This window comes from Aythya fuligula, chromosome Z (genome assembly GCF_009819795.1).
Source record: "Aythya fuligula isolate bAytFul2 chromosome Z, bAytFul2.pri, whole genome shotgun sequence".
Classification (NCBI taxonomy): domain Eukaryota; kingdom Metazoa; phylum Chordata; class Aves; order Anseriformes; family Anatidae; genus Aythya; species Aythya fuligula.
Genome location: NC_045593.1, coordinates 78,936,489 through 78,954,736, shown reverse-complemented (window position 1 = coordinate 78,954,736; position 18,248 = coordinate 78,936,489). Strand labels below are relative to the sequence as shown.

The 18,248-nt window shown below is 36.4% G+C and overlaps 1 protein-coding gene across 1 annotated transcript in view; it reads left to right on the top strand.

Moving 5' to 3' along the window:
- Nucleotides 1–18,248, top strand: part of EDIL3 (EGF like repeats and discoidin domains 3) — a 275,384-nt gene that overhangs the window by 153,763 nt on the left and 103,373 nt on the right. Inside the window, exon 5 of the mRNA XM_032206563.1 lies at nt 16,216–16,329. Coding sequence (XP_032062454.1) covers nt 16,216–16,329 — 114 coding nt within the window. The remainder of the gene's footprint in view (nt 1–16,215; nt 16,330–18,248) is intronic.

The following is an 18,248-nucleotide window of genomic DNA, read 5'->3' as shown; positions in this document are numbered from 1 at the left end:
CCAGGATATTCTTCTATCTTGCATTTATTCTGATGTGTTAAGTAACATACTATTTTTTTCTGTAGGGCATCTAGATGAATGTTCTAGTTGAGGACTACTTTTTTTTAAAAAGATCTCTTGATCATCTCCACTTGGTATGCTTTGCTTCATGTGACAGAGCAGTCTCAGAACACAAGAACTGGTTCCCTTTGACATGAAGACAATCTAAATGAAAATAGTCTGGTATTTTAAAGTCCTCATGTTGCACACTAGGAAATGACACAAAACACTTCATTGAGTAAATAGGAATTCAGTCCACCCAACCAGCCTAGATCTTGTGCAGAAAAAGTATCCTTGAGATATAGGTAATACAGATACTGTGCCTTCCACTCTAATCATCACACTCTATGAATGCAAGTCTGTAAGGCCACTCTAATTTCAAAAACAGACATAACCTGGCAGTGCCTGGTTTTTGTTTGTTTGTTTTTCAGGTGCACTGAAAGCAATGAATAGATCATGTTTCTCACCCTTCTTTATGACTTCTTAATGTCTGATGACATGAGAGGCACATGAGCTTCTGTAGTCTCATGATCTGAAATCTGGTCTGATTTTATTTTTTTTAATCCTTTTGTGTGACTGTTTGATACCAGCAAAGGTGATGGTGCTCATCATCCTGGAGAATATATCCCCATCAGATTCAGCAGCCTACCTTCAGTATGAATCATCTCACCAGGCTCGTTCAGAAGTGTACAAACCAACCACAAGAAGGGACTTTTGGTGGGATCAGACCACTGAGTTGGCCCTCATGTAGCCACACATCAGCCAGGTCCTAGAGAAGTGGGGACACAGGAATGTGTTTAAGAGGTGGAATTGCCGGCTCTCCATTTTCATCAGATTAGATAAGTGTTGTAACTGATGCACTCCTTTTTGGTCACTGCTGTTAATAAAATAGATACTCCTCAGGCTTACAAGAGGAGTTTATTATTTCTTGCAGCAATACTTTTCCGGCCAAATTCTCAGATCTTCTGTGACTCTGAGTGTCAATGGTTACTTATATCTCAGAAGCACTTTTGCTGCTATCTGTGCTTTGGTATGAATGAGCAAAAATGATAGCATTCAGCAATTGCCTTCTTACTAGAAAGGATTGGAAGTGAATTATGTTGCATGGTCCAGATGTGTATGCTCTGCACCATAAAAGAGAACTTAAATTGCTGTTTTCCTGCAAATAATAGATAAGTTTTGTAATCAGATTTGTCAGATTTAATTTTATCCTCAAGTCAATAACGCATCTGGTTCTGAAAATGTGTTCTATTTGATCCTTTGTTGTATTTAATGCTATATGCTGTATATGCATACAATTATTACTCTTATACAGTTTTCAGAGTTTAATTAAAATAATTAAAAAATACCAGTAGTTTTCATTGTTAGAGGAGAATTCATCTGCTCATTTCTCATCCATTCTATTTTATATGTCAATAATACTTAATATGAAAGCAGCATCAAAATAACACTGCAGGAGAAGACATACATCAAAATGAGGAAGAAAGATAAAGGTGAAAACAGTATTTGTATCTGACTTCATTATTTCAGTGCTCTAACAGAGAAAAAGCCTCCTTCCATTTCTCAGCAAAAATAGAGATGTTTTACAGGGATCGTACCACCCATGGCCCTAAGTTCTGTAGAGATGATATCTATAAATTGGAAGGCAACTCCCTGGCTGCTGAACATAGACTTGGAAAATGCATTAACTTATTTGGATAGGTCTTATTTGATGTGAGCATCAAACAAAGGTGACGTTGCCTGGCCCAGCTGCCATAAATACAAGTTCCAGTTCTGAGAGGTGTTTTTAGTTGCAGGACATACAGCTCTGTGAATCATGAAGAACAACGAGGGTGTATGTGCCCTGAGATAATAGAGCTGTCAGTCAGGTGGAGACAGAAGTCACTGGAAAAATACTTCCCTTCGTATACTAGACAGTCATTGATGATGTGAGGAAACTGCTCCATGCACATATTGCATATTTTATGGTGAAGGAGATTGGGTTTTCTTTTTTTCACCTTGGCAGAGGAAGAAAGGAAATTTCTGTAGTCTAAAGATAAAATGATGGGTAAGTTGTTAATAGTGCTGTGAATTTGCCACAGATAATGCAGTCTACATAGATATCATGTATACTTTATATATACGTATAACAGAATCATAGGTTGGAAGGGACCTCTGGAGATCATCTGTTCAACCTCCCTGCTCAGGCAGGGACAACCAGAGTGCTTTGCTCCAGGAGCAGGTTTTTATATCTCCCCAGATCTCTCTCCAGCATGTCCATGTCTTTTTCGTACTGGGGAGCCCAGAACTGGACACTGCAGGTATGTCTTACCAGTGCAGAGCAGAGGGAAGGATCACCCTCTTTGATCTGCTGACAGCACTCCTTCAAATTCAGCCCAGGTAGCCACTGGCCTCTGCCATGAAGGTGAGCTTCTGGCTTGTGGTTAGCTTGTGTCCACCAGCGCCCCAAAGCCCATCTTTGCACACACAGCTGCTTTCTGGCTGGTTGGCCCCTGGCACATAGTGGTGGTGCATGGGACTGTTTGTCCTCAAGGCCCAGACCTGTCAGTTCGTTTGTGGAACCTCACAGGATTCCTGGCAGCCCAATTCCTCCGCCTGTTCAGGCCGTCTTCATGGCAGCACATGCACTGTGTGGAGCAGTCACTGCTCCCCGTGCTCTGTCAGCCCCCAATTTGTTGAGGGTGCACTGGGACACAACACTTGGGTCACTAACTGAATGTTGTTGGACCCAGGAGCAAGCCCCCAGGTACACCACCAGTGACTTGCCTCCAGGTAGACTTTGTGCTACTGATCACAACCCTCAGGGCCTGGCCATTCAGCAGGTTTTTAGTCTGCCTCTCTGTCCCCTTACCTAAAGTGTACACTGTCATCTTCTATATGAGGATGTTATGGGACAAAGCATTAAAAGCCTTAATAAAGTTGAGGTAAACAACATCTACCTTGTGTCCACCACACCAGTGTCATCATTGTATAAGGCTATACATGGTTGGTCAAGCATGATATCCTCCTCATAAATCTATGATGTCTGCTTTGCATGGCCTTCTTGTCCTTCACCTACCTGGAAATGCTTTTCAGGATGATTTTTTCAACTAAGTTCCTTCAAGTGGGAAGTTCTGGGGCTGAACTGAAGAGAAGTTGACTTTTCTGTAGTTGCACATTTCCTTCCTGCACCTGGGGCGCAATAACCCCAAGCAGAGCTACAGGCTGGGAGAGGAATGGTTGGAGAGCTGCCAGGCAGAGAAGGACCTGGGAGTGATGGTGGATAGTCGGCTGAATATGAGCCAGCAGTGTGCTCAGCTGGCCAAGAAGGCCAACGGCATCCTGGCTTGCATAAGAAACAGTGTGGCCAGCAGGGCTAGGGAGGTGATCGTCCCCCTGTACTCAGCTCTGGTGAGGCCGCACCTCGAGTACTGTGTTCAGTTTTGGGCCCCTCGATACAAGAAGGACATCGAGGTGCTTGAGCGGGTGCAGAGAAGGGCGACAAAGCTGGTGAGGGGCCTGGAGAACAAGTCCTACGAGGAGCGGCTGAGGGAGCTGGGCTTGTTCAGCCTGGAGAAGAAGAGGCTCAGGGGCGACCTTATCGCTCTTTATAGGTACCTCAAGGGAGGCTGTAGCGAGGTGGGGGTTGGTCTGTTCTCCCACGTGCCTGGTGACAGGACGAGGGGGAATGGGCTTAAGTTGAGCCAGGGGAGTTTTAGGTTAGATGTTAGGAAGAACTTCTTCACTGAAAGGGTTGTGAGGCACCGGAACAGGCTGCCCAGGGAAGTGGTGGAGTCACCATCCCTGGAGGTCTTTAAAAGACGTTTAGATGTAGAGCTTAGGGAAATGGTTTAGTGGGGACTGTTAGCGTTAGGTTAGAGGTTGGACTCGATGACCTTGAGGTCTCTTCCAACCTAGAAAATTCTGTGATTCTGTGATTCCTCTTGCTTTTTCTTCTGTAAGGAAGTTTATACTCATTATAGGGTTAAAGATTTCCATATAGTTATAGTAAACATATTGATATTTTACAGTTGTTAGTGTCCAAGGCAATTGGTTAATCCTGTAATAAATCATCCATTCATTTATTAACCTTCCATATAAATGATTTATAAGCATGCTCTTGATCTATTAAGTATCCATGTGTAATAAATGTAATAAAATGTAGTACTCCACAGTCACTAGAGGGGAAAAAAAGATTAGAGAACTATGCCAAAAGATCTTGCTCCTATTTACAGTGTTAGATTGTTTCTGTGATTAAATCTAACAATAAGAATAATAACCAGTAAAACATACATAGACTTATCAGTAGCTGTGAGTATGAATTTGTAAGGTTAATACCTTACAAAGGGTAGACATGACCTTTGTGCAGCACCTTTATGTGCAGTTATACAACGTAAGTGCACTGATGTCCCATAGACAACTTTGTATGAGTGCAGAAATTAGATGTTTATAGATTGGCCCTACAGCAATACACTTCACTCCATGTATATCTAATGTAGACATGTGAACAAATATAACCATCTGTTTTAGTCATTTTTGAACATCCATCATTATATCCTCCAGGACTTGTTAGTCTAATAACATTTTTCAAAAAACATGCCATAACTGTACTCATGTGAAAAAAAGATGTATCCCTAAATTCACTCTATTCTGAAATGCATAAACAACTGCATTTTGAAAAAACACAATTGTCTTGGGATATGTGAAAGGAAGTATGCTCATTTACTGATCTGGGTTCAAACTTGCTTTGAAAATATTTGGACTTCTTGCCATGAGACCACCTACACTTATTTGTACAAATAATCCAGTTAGAGGTTATAGTCTGATGCTGGATAATTTTTTACCCATGAAGCTGACAATCTAGGAACATTGCTTGTAATAAAGACTGATTCACTACTTGATTCACTTTTCAATATGATTTTTTTCTTCAACTACAGCTAAAATGATTTGTCAAATGCTTATTATAAATAGCCAATTATTTTAATAAGGTTCATTGGAAATGAAAGGAATATTTGCCCTAAAGACATGCTTCTTCACTGTAAAATTAAATGATAAATTACTTAATGGCATGAAGGTTTCCATGCCAGTATATATATAAAATAATTAAATATGAAAAGTCTTTTTTATTTTATATAAAAAAACTTTTAAAGCACCAACTCTTAAAACTAATATGAAAGGTCCAGGGAATGTCATTCCAAAATTCTATTAGATTTAAATTACCTCAGCTGGAAAAACATTAAGTATACATTTAAACAGGTAAACAGAAGATCAGGAAGTGCTGGCATAATCCTGTGGTGGAAGTGTGACTGCATAGAGAAAATTTTTAATAACTTTTTAGCAGCTCCAACTGAAAGGTAAAAATTTTGCAAGACAGCAGTAGGAACATACTTCATTCATATTTTGTTGCATGATCAGAGCAGTTGTCAGTTTTTTTGTTTTGTTTTGTTTTGGTTTGGTTTGGTTTGGTTTTGGGGGGATGTTTTTTTGATGTTTTTGTTTTTAACCTGTTTTACGGGGAATAGAGAAACATGAATAGAGAAGTATCTTGGGAATACAAATGAAATTAAATCCACAGATATTGGCAGAAATGCAACAAGATGTACTGTGGCAAAGATCCCTGTAGAGCCCTACCATATTTAGGAGCTGATAAAATTGTTTGAAGTCAATTGGTACTTTTATACTCACTTTAGAAGCTCCTACTTTTATGAACTTAATTCTTTGATCTTAGCATCCTTTTACATAGGGAGTTCTAAGAAAAAACAAACAAACAAACAAAAAAAAACAACTTTTGAGTATAAAAATGTTGAAGTTAATATTTGCTCTCTTCCTGGAACACCTGTGTGCTTCATAAAATGTACCTAAACACATAAAATATTGTATCTGTTGATATTGGTGTGATGCATCATAAATGTTGCAGTATTCATAGAGATATCTGATGTATATTCTTATAAGTTGAGTAACAGTATTTTTCTATGCAACATGACAAAAATAATAGTATCCTGCAAAATATTCATTATGTCTTTTTCTTGATAGTCTTCTCATTCTTCTACAGTTCATCTTTAGCATTATGACAACTGTGGTTATAGTTACTTTTGTATAGAAATTCACTCATAAATGATTTTGAACTTTAAATTGAATTTGGAAAATTTTATTCATATGAGGGTAACAGAGGGAAAGTACCATTACAGAACATGAAGAAAGCTAGAAAAAGCTATATATATAAAATATATCTGTCTTAAAGTGTGATTTTACACATAGATGCTACCATTCATTCATTGATGCTGTAACAACATTACCATGAACAGAAGTGTAAATAATAGGTAGAATAGGTGCTAAATGAACTACAGGGGAAATAAATTATTCATGGTTAAAAACAGTAGTTTCTTAAAAACAAAGTTCTTACACTGCATTTTTTTAAATGTCATATTAAAAAAGGAAGGAAGGAAGGAAGGAAGGAAGGAAGGAAGGAAGGAAGGAAGGAAGGAAGGAAGGAAGGAAGGAAGGAAGGAAGGAAGGAAGGAAGGAAGGAAGGAAGGAAGGAAGGAAGGAAGGAAAGAGAGAAAGAAAGAAAGAAAAAGAAAGAAAGAAAGAAAGAAAGAAAGAAAGAAAGAAAGAAAGAAAGAAAGAAAGAAAGAAAGAAAGAAAGAAAGAAAGAAAGAAAGAAAGAAAGAAAGAAAGAAAGAAAGAAAGAAAAAAAATATCCTTTCATTTTCACTCTAACTGTGTTTTCCTTACAAATCAAAAAGAAGTCAGAGTTATAGCTAAATATTCCAATTTTCTTGAAACAGGTTGACCTAAAATTGTTTCAGAGACCTCTAACAGGGGAAATAACACTTGATTTTTTCCTAAGTAAGGAAAAGAATCAGTGTTTACAGGTGGCATAATGTCTTTTTTATCAAAGGTAGCATGTTATAAAGACACACTGAAAAAATGTGGAAATTCATCTAAAGCCTAACAGAATGTAAAATTGCTTTGAAAGGAAAGCATGAAAAGCAAGGCCATTATATTAGGAGAATGCTTAAGAGGCAGTTTCTGACAGAACCGTAGATGTTAACAATGAAACTCTTCCCAAAATTGTTTTTGTTATATGATGAGACCTTAATATACATTGTTGGTTACAAGTTTATCTCAAAGTTCCTTATATAGTCAAGCCAAAAATTCTGACATATCTAGACTTTATTTTTACTTCTTTGGCCTCCCTATGTGTGGTATCTCCTTTGAGTTCAGAACAAAACTTAGGTCTAAGCTTCTTACATGGCTTATTCTCTTTAGTAGAATGATATGATACTATATATTGTATATTATACTGGATAGTTCAGGAAAAATCCTAATTAGGAGATCTGTGATGGATTGTTCTGGAGGACATTTGCCATAATATGTCATATCAAATACTTGCAGGAGAAGGAAAACTGTAGGGATAACGTAATGTTTTGCCTTTAAGGGTGGGGAGCAAGAGGCTAGTATTTTTTTTGTTCTCAAGCATAATGGTGTTTTCTGCTCTTTTTGAAGATCAGATAATAAGGGTATCTGAACAGTGAATCACTTCAGTATGACATTACAGTTGAAGTTTCCTGCAGGTTATTTGGCACAGGGTTTTCAGAGCCTTCTGTGGTCAGGAAACTATCTTTCAGAAAGCAATCAAACCACTAAATTTTAACAGATGTCTGTTCTGTGATGAACATGGATTGAATACATCTAGTTCAGATTTAATACTGTGTATAAAATTCAGAAATTTCATGGGAAGGTACTCTATTTTTTTAAACGTGTAACTCAGGGTTGTACTTGTAATTTACTAGTGTTTGGTTTTGTATTATTCTCATTAAATCAAGCTATTGTTATAGTTGAAGATATAGTTCATTTTTTGTTTACAGCCAAACACTTCCTCAGAAACAGGTTAGAAACCTTACTGCTACAATTGACAATAAAACTGTTATTGTGGTATTAATTTCTTACTCTTCAGTATCTTTTGACCAAAAGTTGGAGGTGATCCAACCAAAGTTTTTGTTGATGCTCACTGAATCTTTAAGTACATCTTTTTTTTTTTTTTCTTTTTTTTTAAGTTTCTAGCTTTATAGAAAAAAAAAAAAATGTACCTCTACAATTTAAGATTGGTTTAATAAACCACAGGAGCATGAGAAAAAACATTTAAGTGATATTTTTTGAGTGTAAATGTTTTACCAAAAGTTAAAAAATAACCAAACATATTTTTACCAAAAATAAAAAAATAGTTTACTACTTTTAAGTTAGACATGTTCTTTCTTTTGCGTGATTTAACTAAGCAGCTCTCTGTTAAGGTGGTCATAGTAAATTATTTTTTGAATCAGATTCTTTGCCAAACAAAACTGGTAGTATTTTATTCATTTCTATGCAGCTTCACCATGTAATACATCAAAAAAGTTGGCACTTGTAGAAATTATTACAAATCTGGAATAATAAGAAAGAGTACATAATACGACTTTCACAGTATTTGTTATGAAAATAGTAATGAGAAGTCTGAGTGTTTGAATCCTAAAATCCTAATGTTTAAACATCAAGCTACTGCAAAGTTCTGCAAGCAAGATCATCCACTTTTTTTTTTTTTTTTTTTTTTTTTTTTGGTCTTATAGCACTTACGCATGTAATTAAGTCTTTCAAGACCAATATGCAAGAAACAAACCAAAAAATGTATATGGAGAATGCTTTTAAAAAATCTTTCAAGAGTCATCAAGTAACTCTAAGAAAAGCTCAGACTGAGGTCCAGGTAAAAGATAATTATTCCATACTGTGTTTCTCTACAAGTTTCCAAATGTAAATACATTTACATATACATTCTCAAACGTATTTACGTCTGGGAACTTGCAGAGAACAGTGTTATTTAGAAAAACTTTTATCTTGGAATAGAACTCAACCAGTGAAGTTTGTAATTTTTCTCTTTGTTATTAAGAAAAAAAAATAGGTTTGTTGGTTGGTTGGTTGGTTGGTTGGTTGGTTGGTTCTTTTAAGCTTCTCATATTGTAGCATGATCTTTATCATTTTATAGTTGTGGTTCTTCACAGAAGCCAGGTTATAGCAGAGGTTATATAATTGATCTTCTGTTTTCTATATATTGAATTGACTTCACAATGGAAAAAAGATTAGCAGTTTTACTGAGGCACAACTGGGCTATGCCCCCTAATGAATGCCCCCTAACAAGGACCAAGTTGGCTTCGTGTGGAAGCTTGAATCATGACACTGTAGCTAAGATGGGCCTTTTTTTTTTTTTTAATGAAACTAGAAGACTGATTAAAATACAAGTTTGATCCAAGATGAGCTGACATGTGATAGGGAAGCCAGAATAAGTATGAAATCAAAGAGTAAAGAAAGAATTTCTGTTGGCAGGAGGGAACTTCAGGAAGTCTGTACTGGAAGAGGTAGGCCTGGATCAAAAATAAGGGCTCAGGTGGCAGGAACTAGGATTTTGGGCTAGGAGATGGGAACATCAACTGGTGTGCATTTACAGCCAAGAAGCAAGCTGTGTTGGCAAAAACAACTGATCAAGCTTATTGGTCCCTTCACCACAAAAAGTCAGGTTGATTTCACGTAACTTGCAAAAGAACTCAAATTACTAGAAGTAATAGCTAAACATTTGATTATGTCAGTTACATGACTAAAATGCACATTTTCTTTGACTTTTTTTAGGAAAGCACATGTGGTTGTGTTTAGCAGTTAAAGTCCAAAATATGGAATATATATTTTTAGCTATGTTGGCTAGTACAATTTCTCTTTTTACTCATGTTTTATTAAATAGAGTTTGCTTATCCAGCAAATATAATGCAGCAAACAAGGATGAAAACCCAGAACTCTGCTGCATAGTGATTCTCCAAATCAATATGTAATAGAGTCAACCAGTCTCCTATTTGCCCAGTTTCTGACCACATAGTTCTGTTCAGGTTGGGTGGTGACTGTGCCTCAAATAGAAGCATGCATGATAGCTTTGTAGTTGTGGTTTGAGTCTAGGAAATGTAGATTTAATCATCTGCAGGATACAGAGAAACATGAATGTAGCCTTTACTTCCTAATCAACTGTCTTCAAGCTATTATTCAAGCAACAATCTGTTTTCAAAAAATGGTCGCTCTTTCTTTGTTCCTGCATCCTAGTCAATTTCAAAATCTGTCTTTAGAAGAGAAATCTTGGGGAAGGTTTTTTGTTTGTTTTGATATGATTTGTTTTTTGTTTGTTTGCTTTGCTTTTTAAGCTAACCTGGACACAATTTAGAAATATTGACTTTTCCCATGCTGGTGTTTGAGCCTCTTTAGGAGCCCATTTCACTCAGCATTTAGCAGACTTACTAGGTCCCTCCCCAAGGAACTGAATTCTGTGGTAGCAGCCAAGTATCTGTGTTTTAGTTACTAGAATGCATAACATAACTAAACTTTACTGTATGTAAAAAAAAATGAACTAAACTTTAATGTATGGCCTGACTTTAAACCTAATCTCAATGAGTAAACTCATGAGTAAACTACAGTGATTTCACCTTGTGTGTGCTTAACTTGCACATAAAGCACACTCTGCTAGTGGAGGTAAATCAATTGCATTGTCAGTCAAGAATTTGTATCTGACAACATATAGACAGTTTGTTTAAAAGTCTGGAACAAAAAAAGTTTCTGGAGCAACTACTCCAGAAACTCAGGCCTTTAAAATTGCTATTTCAATCTCCTTAGGAAAATATATCAAAGTTTAAGAGGAAATATTTGTATTTCAGGAAAAAAGAAACACTTAAGCCAGTGTAAAGTTTAGTATCATAATTGGCACATCTAGCAATTTGAACAAAATCCAACTGCAGTTCTCAGAAACCACTTTTAATTAAGTATGCTACATCTGCACATTCAGTCAAATGAAATAATGAATGGTAAATTAAATAATTCTGTAGAACTTCAGCTCTTTTCTGGTTCAGTTTTCATGGTTCAGTTTACTATCTTTCCAGCTAAAGGTCTGTTCTTTTATCAAACACGATAGTAGAATGAGCTTGTCTTTCCTCATTTGTCAAATATGACATATTTGTTTGAACTGATGGGACTGAAGTTTCTCAAATTACTGAAATAAAATCATTGTAGGATCCAAGTAACAACTATAATAATAGAAGACTTCATTTTTCCACACTGATCATAGCTAATTGCTCCATAGGGATAGAATACGAAGATTGCTTCAAAAATATCTGATATCTAAGGTTCAATCTGTTTTCTACATCATTCACAGGCAAAATGAAATATGCTAGAAAGTTGTGCATTTTTCTATATATATTGCAATATGAATGACAAACTAGAAAGAAAATAAATATCTTGAGAAGATATTATCTTTACATAGAAAAGCTTTTAAGAGGATAAATTACTACCTTTATTTCAGCAAGTAGAAGATAGTTCATATGTTCACTTAATGTTTTTCAGTTCACAGTGACCTTGGTATTTTTCTTCCATGAATATGTTAGCCTGTATTAAGATGATGAATAACCTGCTGAAAATGGAAGGTTAATGGGCTTTGCTTAAAAAGGCAAATAGGGAGCTGAAGTATCTTGTTAAATTTTATAAATACATATAAAGAATTTAATTTAGAACTGAGCAGGCCTGTTCTTTGGTCATTTCCCTTGGCAGGTTTTATTTCTAGCACACCACTCTGTTCCTTCTCTACTTCCTCTTTAATAGACAGAAATTCAGCTAAGAACCCCATGAATTTTTATTAGTGCAGTATGCGATATTTTTATAGGCAACAACTAGTACGACACGGGTGATTAAAAAGAAGCTCAGAGATCAGTAACCATCATTAATTTTAGAATAAAAGTCTGAAATTTTGCTAGTTCAAAGAAATGAAACTAGCCTCCACGTTTAGCTGAAGGTCTGCCCCTGCATTTATGATCATAGCAACATGAAGGTTACCACAGAATCACCAAATTGCCGAGGGGGGAAGGGCCATCAGGAGCTCATCTGGTCCCACCCATGCTGCAGCAAGGCCACCCAGAGCAGGGTGCCTAGGCCCACGTTCAGGTGGTTTTTGGAGATCCCCAAGAAGGAAACCCCATAGCCTCTGGGCAGCCTGTGCTAGTGCTCAGCCACACGCACAGCATAGAAGTGTTCCTGGGGCTCAGGGGAACCTCCTGTGCTCCAGCTTGTGCCCACTGCCTCTTGTCCTGGCACTGGGCACTACTGACAAGAGCCTGGCTCCATTTTTGCACCCTCTCTTCAAGTACATTGATGAATTCCATTCCCTTTCACCTTCCCCAAACCCATAAGCTTCTCTAGGCTAAATAGTCCCAGTTCTCTCAGCCTTTCCATGCAGGAGACAGTTCCAGTCCCTTCATCACCTTGATGGCTCTTGAACGGACTTTCTCCAGTGTACTGCCTCCAAAATGTCTCTGTGCCTCTTGTACTGGGGGGCCCAATGTTGGACATAGTACTCCAGGTGACACTGTATGGCAGCTAAGTGCCACACAGTTCTCATTCACTCTCCCCAGGTGGAATGGGGGAGGAAATCAGAAAAGTAAAAGTGTGAGAACTCATAGGCTGAGATGAAGACATTTTTCTAGGTAAATTAAAAGCTGCACATGCAAGCAAAGCAAAACAAGGAATTCATTCACTGCTTCCCATCAGCAGGCAGGTGTTCAGCTACTTCCAGGAAAGCAGGGCTCATCACATCACACCTAAGAGTTTCTTGGGAAGGCAAATGTCATCACTCTGAATGTACACACACATCCGTCTTTCTTTTCCACTGCTTTTACTGAGCATGTTGCTACATGGTAAGGGACATCCCTTTTGCTGCTGTATTGACTGTGTCCCCTCCGAGCTCCTTTGCACCCCCAGACTCCTCGCTGGTGGGGCAGCACGAGCAGCTGTGGAAAGGCCTTTGCCCTTCATGAGCACTGCTCTGTGACAACTAAAAGCATTGGTGTGTTATCAGCACTGTTTTCATCAAAAATACAAATTACAGCTTCATACAAGCCTCTACAAAGAAAATTAATGCTATCCCAGCTAAAAACCATCACATCCTTCTAACCCAGTATCATCTCTGAGAGCAAGGGCAGAAGAGGCAACAGCAAGAGCACATGAATTTGATGAGTTTCTGTGATCTTTCCTCTTCATACACACTCAGCATTCACAGGTCATTCGATCAGACAAGTTGAAAGGTACATCCCTGCTTTTTTAACATTTACAGACTACTTTCCATGGCTGCTAGAACATGACTGAGCTAGAATTTTTTATTTTATTTTTTTTTTTAGCTTTTCTGATCAATGGGTGGTGTTTGCTGGTTGTCATGTGCTTTAGGTGATTGAATGGGAGACAGCTGAGTCTTCTCTGAATACTGCCATTACATTGTGCCTAGCAAGAAAAAAAGAATGTAAATTGTTTTTACAGGACAGCATGATACAGATGAAATGAGCTATTCTGCTGTAGTAATGGGGTGAATGAAAGCAAAGAAGGGGATGTGGATGATGAATGGCAGGAAACAGTAGTAGCTAAGATGGGGGCCTGCCACGAGCTAAACACTTTGCATTACTGCATTTTAAAAGTGTTCCATTACTATCTTCTGACTAAAAACTCAGACAAACAGCTTTTATTTAAAACTCTTTCATTAAAGTTGCATTCAGTTTGAGGTAGAATATGGAAGTTAATGTTAAACCTCAGCTTTAACACTTCCATGAAACTCCATATAAGAACTAAGACACCTCCCTGCTGGAAAGTTTCCAAGAAGATATGACTGTCTCTTATATATGAGAAATTGGTGAGAAATAACCATTTGCATCAATACTATGGATCTGTCTTTGATTTTTTCTTCATATTCTAAAATCATGCTTCCTCGTCAGAAGTAAGGCAAAGATTTGCTTGGGAAATTTCCATTATACATATATATGTGTGTGTGTGTTTGTGTGTGTGTGTATAAATTTATATTTAAAAATATAGGAAAAATCTTCATCTCGCATACCTTCACAGCAAAATATGAATAGACCATCACTTCATGAAAAGAAATAGCTCACAAAATGTTTTAAATATATTGCTTGAAAAAGGTGCCTTCTCACCATAGTTTGGGCATTGTGATGCCCATTGAATAATGTGTCATTATTCAAATTACGGTTTAGTGTAAAATAAGCAAGTAGTTGTAAGGCAACCATATCAATTATTTGTTTAAAATGCATTGTTCCTGCATTCAGATACCTGTACTGCTCTTGTGCTTTGGGTCATATGTAATCTATTTCATTTCTTGGTAATGTACATTAAGGAAATCACTAGAATCTGTACAAATTTACATATGTGCAGAACATCAATTAATTACACTGCTGTACATAATAAATATTATAAACTTTTAAAATCGTACAGGATTTCTTTATCTGCTTTCAGATAAAGAAATGCTTGCAGTAGCTTTTCTTCCTGAATTTCTTATATCTGGAACCACAAAGGCAGAAAGTTTAATTTTGCCATAAAATCACCCTTAAAAAAAAAGGATATGTCCATGGAGCATTCTAGTAAAAACAGATTTTGATTTTACCAACTTGCATCTCACTAAAATAGCACATATACCAGTCTGGGTATGTGGAACAAATGTTCAAAGAGTTCAAAAGTTGGGAGGGGGCAGGAGGAAGGGGGCAGAATGACTAAGTGAAGAAGCTCAAAAGCTTGTACATTTCTATCTTCGTGTATTGTGCACTAAAAAAAAAATAGTATTGGTACATACAGTAGCCCAGCTTAATTCATTCTACAAGAGTACTTGAAAGAGTCACTTGTTTCATTTGTAGCAAATCTTCCAACCTGACAGATACTCAGCTTTTAAAGTTGCAGAAAAGACTGGAGATAAAGACTTACCCATAGGCATCACAAAATTCATATCTATGGAAGACTTGTGTATTAAACCACTATGTTGTTTTTTTTGTACTTAGATTTCTAGTAAACATACGATGTCAAATGAAACTACAAAAGCTACGCATTCAACTACCAGAAATCAAGCAACTTTGTTGACAAAGCTGCATTCTGCCTCCTCTGCATAAGTCTTATCACATCGGACTTAGGAAGTGGCATAGGATCCTCTTTAGTTTGTATATGCCAGTCCAAACCAGTTTTACATTTTGGAGACAGAAACAGATTCAACAGGACAGTATTAGTTCAATTCATAGGCCATTTGGCCCATCAGCTAATGCTTCTAATTTATCTCTGTTAAGTATCTTCTTATTTTAATATATTTCTGTGCTATACACCTGTTCACTTTATTATCAGCTGCATCCAAAATGAACATGTACTTAAGCAAAAGTGAAGTGGAATTACATCACAAACTAAAGATTGCTTTCTTGTTTGCTGTTTACATTGTCTAATGCAACCAATTAATTATATGCATTGATACAGTTCTTTGAGACAATACTGTATAAAATCCATATGTTTTCAGTCTATATAGATTAAAGATAAACATACAGAGAATTCTAACTATGAGATATCATTATCTTTCATGTGTCTATTTGTGATGACTGAAAAAATAATATTGCACTTTAGAAAAAGAACCCGATATTATATTTGAAACTTACCACATTGAAAAACACAGAGGACTATTCTTGCAGAATTTGATACATACCAAAAAAAAAGGAAATTCAGATGAAATTGATCATGCTTCTATCTTGAATTTCATAAAATTTTCAAGCTTCTAGATCAAGCCATTAGTTTCAATTTGCTCACTAAGGCATGCACAGAAGGGAAATTTTTTGACAATTAAACAACCTTGTCAATTAGATGTTTAATGTTTAATGAATTAAGATTAACTGAGAGACATTCTCAAATGGCATCTGTTGATAAGGAAGGAGATGCATTTCTTGAAGTTGCAAGTGTCACTAATGAGTACTCTGTTAAGACTAATTGATTTTGCGTATTTAAGGCCAAGCTGTGACTTGTAGCTCTGATGTCCTCTAGAAGCTATAATGCAAATCACTGAGCAAAAAATTCAATTCTGCTGTGTGATGGGACAGAGTAAAACTTCTGTAGGTATATGAAACTAGCAAAATTTATGAGAGACTGCTTTGATTTTTTTCCTGAAACTTGCCCTGTTTAATCATATACTTTTTCTGGGCAAAAGAATAAATGTATGTCTTACAATGTTGGTGTATAAATACCTTGTGATTTACTGCTTTAAAATATGTGTTTATTGCTTTTATTTTATTTATTTATTTATTTATTTATTGCTAATCCTGATGTTATCTTGTATGCTTCCTGCAGATATAAATGAATGTGAAGCTGAACCCTGCAAGAATGGTGGAATCTGTACAGATCTTGTTGCCAACTATTCCTGTGAATGTCCAGGTGAATTTATGGGGAGAAACTGCCAACAGAGTAAGTATTGCCATAGGTTTACATCTCTTTTTCAAAAAAAAAATGTTATTATTTTCTTTGACAGAAACAACTACAGAATACTGTAGAAATATTTAACTAGTCTACAAATACATAGTGCTTAAAAGAATCATGTTATTCTTTTCTGAATGGGGGAAATTTAAAGATCAAATCAGCCGGGCATTGAAGTAAAGTATCAGATATGATGGAAACATTTGCGTGGTAAAATTATTAAGTAAGAGTGAAATGAAAACGTGTCTGTAGTGTAAAGAAAAATATAAAAACTGATTCACACTAAGGGTTCAATCTATCCAAGTATCATATCTTCAACAGTAGTTATTAGCAAATACCAACAACTGTAAGAGCAGGGCATAGAAATACAATACTTCTGATGTGTCTGCATCATCTGACTGTTTTCAGCTCAGGGCAATTCCTGAGCCTAAGCCTGGGCCTGCTCAATTGATTTGGTACCTGGAAGAATGGCCCTCAGAGGCTTGTTCTCCAAGCATTTATTTAACCTCTTTTGAATTCACCTAAAAACCCATAATACCCTGTGGCAAGGTGTACCACGGATTGTCTACCCATTCTGTGGAAGGAAAACGACTGCTTTTGTTGTTGTTTTTTGACTCTGGCTCTTGTTTTAATTGAGGATCATGCATAAAACAACTGTAAGGCAAGCAAGGTAGAGACCTGAAGGGAAGATAAAAGTAGCCAGGTGGGAGATGGACCACTGGTTTACAGAGAATTCACTAGTGGAGTTAATCTAGGAGCTGTCCTGGGAAGAGCTGCCTGTGCTTTTATGAATAACGTTGATTATGAGCTCACTATAAAGATCCAATTCTGAAAGTCTGGGTAATTCTAAAAACCAAAATAAGATCAGACAGATTTTATAAAGATTATAAAGAGTTAAGGTACAAGTAATATCTTACTTAAATCAGTATTTATAGAATACTTTTATGTTTTATAAATACGTTGTTAAAAACATAGATATTAAAATACTCCAGTTATACCATTTTTATTCATCTATATTCATATATATTCAGTATATTCATATGTACATTATTCAGCTCAGTGTATGAAGAGCTGTAAATAAATAACAAACGATTAACAATGGGAATAATGTTTGTATTGACTGGAGATCTCTGAACTACCCTTGTTCAGGAAACTAACCATATTCTTCTACTTCTTTGGCATAGTTCACAAACTTTTAGTACTCATATGCTTTTGAGCTAGCTTCAGCACAGGTAGCATTAAATCGGTAACTCTCCTTTTTTATGCCAGCAATATTATTCTGCAGTATAGCAGTTCCTATAGATGGTGTCGTAAATATCCACTTTTTTCATGAGAAGTTTAGTTATGCCATTACACCTAATTATGTAATTACAGGTAGTAATTACACATTCTAATTACACCATTAGAGTATTACACATATTTACAGTAATCATACAATTAAATACTGTTACACTAATTATGTAAATGACTGATTGCTGTCTCAGAATTACCTCAAAAAGCTCAAGAATTGCTAATCCACATCACAGAATATGTAACGTATCCTAGACAGAGAAGAAAAAATAGAGAAACATACCATGCAGTCAGCTTTCTTGTCATTGCAAGCCTATTCTCTAGGATGCATTTTAAATAGTACAATAGATTGTATATCCTAAATACCAATGCTTTGTAATACTGACCTGTTATATTACTCATCACCTTGCAGTAGTTTGACGTTATTCCTAGTGCTTCAACTAAATTTTTTGTCATTTTATTATTCTTTTAAATCCACAACATTTCTCTTAGCTAGTCTCTTAATTCCCTTCTGTTTTGGTTGATGTGTAGCACTCTTCAGATGTGAGACAATGGTTATATTACAACCAGATTCTGTGAGTGCCATGGTACACTCACCCCAAATCTTTCTGACTAATCAC